Raw genomic sequence first — 2,500 nt, forward strand, 5'->3', positions numbered from 1 at the left:
GTGACAAGTAAAATCATCTGGAATTAGACAGAGTAACATCTAAGGAAAAGGAAAGGAACTTTATTTATTTAACAAGTGTCTAGCTCTCACCACTAAGGAGGGAATGAAACTGACAGCTTTCGAGTGTAAGCAATTGTTGTCTCTTGAAAATCCCGAAAGCTTTTCAGGCCCAAAAAACCATTTGTAAAACTGTCAACCATTGTTTTAGAGAGCCGATGTGTTGACCTTTTGGTCCTTAAAGTTGCAGGACCTTTGAGAAACGGGCCCCGAACTGCCTATTATTGACAAGTATCTGGCATTAGTAAAATCCAACTAGTGGTCTATTATCAATGCTGCGTTCTGATTGGTTGAGCTACTAGTAGGCTATTTGTTATAGCCCACTAGTAGCGAAAAGCACCGGCTTTGAAAACCAAAACAACAATTTAGCTAGCTTGCTTTAACCAGCGAAAGATGTTTTGTCTCGATATTTTTTTGACCAACTAGTTGGATTTTACTAAAACAATTATTCCTCTCGCCCTCATGGCCTCTGAGTCAATAGCCCATTCAGCCTTCGGCCTCGTGGGCTATTGACTCAGAGCCCATTCGGGCTCGAGGAATAATTGTTAATTAGACATAGTAAAATCTATAAGTGTCAATCTTAGGAAGGAATGGGTTGTCATCCTGTGTTTAAAATGGATTTAGCCCTATACTACAAAATATTTCCACACAAGGTCTGTCTAACTCAGAAAACTGTGAACCTGCTATATTTTTGGAATGCTAATTATATACTCATAAGACACAGCACAGCTCAGGACAAGAAAGCAAACAACATGCTACTTATGAAAACGAACAATTATATTGCTTTATTAAAGCTGACACTATTTAACAGCAGTTTATGCTTTAGAGGTTGGCTAGTGTAAAATTATTACCCAAATGTTGAAGGTGTAAGGATCGCGTAGTGGTGAGAGCACTCACCTCACACCATTGTGGCCCGGGTTCAATTCCAGACTCGGCGTAATATGTGGGTTGAGTTTGTTGGTTCTGTGCTCTTCACCAAGAGATTTTTCTCCGAGTACTCTGGTTTTCACCTCTCCTCAAAAGCCAACATTAGACTTAATTAATTTAAGTTGATTGTTAATTTCAGTTTACAGTGTCCCTAATTAGTGCTCCAGCACTAGAATAACTAGACACTTACATAAAGTTCCTTCCTTTATTACAGTTTAAAATACTTAAACATGAACAGTGTTGAAATAAGTATTTTTTTTAGTTTCACAGTAACAACAGATATGGAGCTCATAAAACGTTTTTTGCCTCTTTACACAAGAGTCTTTCCAGTGATGCTAAACACAAAACAGAACATGGATAACTTACTAATGTGTCCCTCCCTTACAACAGTCAGAAAGACAGGAGAGGAGACCTGAACCTATAGCCCAGTCTATGTATGGAACAGTAACCCCAGTTTGAGGGGTCTCCTGTCTTCTCAAGCTTTCCCAGGGTAGTCAACTTTTCATACATTTCCTATGACAAATGCAGCAAAGTTGTCTTCACTACAAAGGTAACCCATCTGGGACAGCAACCATCTTTGGAGCTGCCCAGACACCTTCCAAGCGGAGCCAACTTGTTTTCATACAAAGACTTTGTTGTTTTTTTCAGTCATGGGCCGGCTGTACCAAGCTCTCCCTAAAGTTACACGCCCATCTTGTGACTCTCTTAAATGGGGGAAACGTTTGGGTCATGTAATAATATTGTTTGGTAAGGAAGGCATGTCTTAGAAGGGTCACCATCCTAGACAACTTTACGGTGGGGCTTGATTCAACCTTGTTTTCAGTTCTTACATCCTCTCTGCAATGTGAAAGGCATATCAAGTTGTAACTATAATAAACTGGAACAAAAATTAAAGATTGTAAGCATCTTGGGGGAATCAAATACCAAAGTCATGAGCTAGCCTTCTCATTCAAACAAGACAGCCAGTTCGCAACAGATCGAATGTAACTTCCATTTGCAAATTTGTTCACAAAAATATCTTTAAATAGGTTCATTTGAATGAACACAAAATGCAGGGGCCTCTGGAGTGCTTTTCTGACAAGGGGTTTATTTTTCAGGGAGAGACACATCTTTCAATTTCCACCCTTCACAAGTTGTGTACATGTATATCAAGTTAAGAGTTTATAGAGCTTTAGGGTATTTTTCTTTCCACTCCTCCAAATCCTTTTCGTATTTTTCACGAGCTTCACGGTTCTCTTCATAGTAGATGTCTTTCTCAGGCTCGGGCATCTCCCTCCATTTCTTTCCCAACATTTTGCTGCGTTCAGTCATGGTGAGTTCTTCCATTCCCTTTGAGGTCCTTTGAGAGAAAAGAATAAAAGGTGAAGGTGGTCTCTTGGGATATCCCAAAAGCTGTCGTTGCTCTTTCTTCAATTTTTGGAGCTGTCTGTTGTGGTATTTCTCCAGGAAGGCTCGTTCCTCCAAGCTTAGCTGTTCCCCCAAACTCTTTAATTCTTCCCTGTACTTCCGCAACAGC

At 40.0% G+C, this 2,500-nt stretch overlaps 1 protein-coding gene across 1 annotated transcript in view; it reads right to left on the minus strand.

Annotated features, from left to right (window-relative positions):
* Nucleotides 1-1,175: 1,175 nt before the first annotated feature.
* Nucleotides 1,176-2,500, minus strand: part of LOC138026056 (transcription factor A, mitochondrial-like) — a 1,878-nt gene continuing 553 nt past the window's right edge. Inside the window, exon 1 of the mRNA XM_068873242.1 lies at nt 1,176-2,500. This exon is cut by the window's right edge and continues 553 nt beyond it. Coding sequence (XP_068729343.1) covers nt 2,146-2,500 — 355 coding nt within the window. The 3' untranslated portion in view covers nt 1,176-2,145.

This window comes from Montipora capricornis, chromosome 12, assembly GCF_036669925.1.
Source record: "Montipora capricornis isolate CH-2021 chromosome 12, ASM3666992v2, whole genome shotgun sequence".
NCBI lineage: Eukaryota > Metazoa > Cnidaria > Anthozoa > Scleractinia > Acroporidae > Montipora > Montipora capricornis.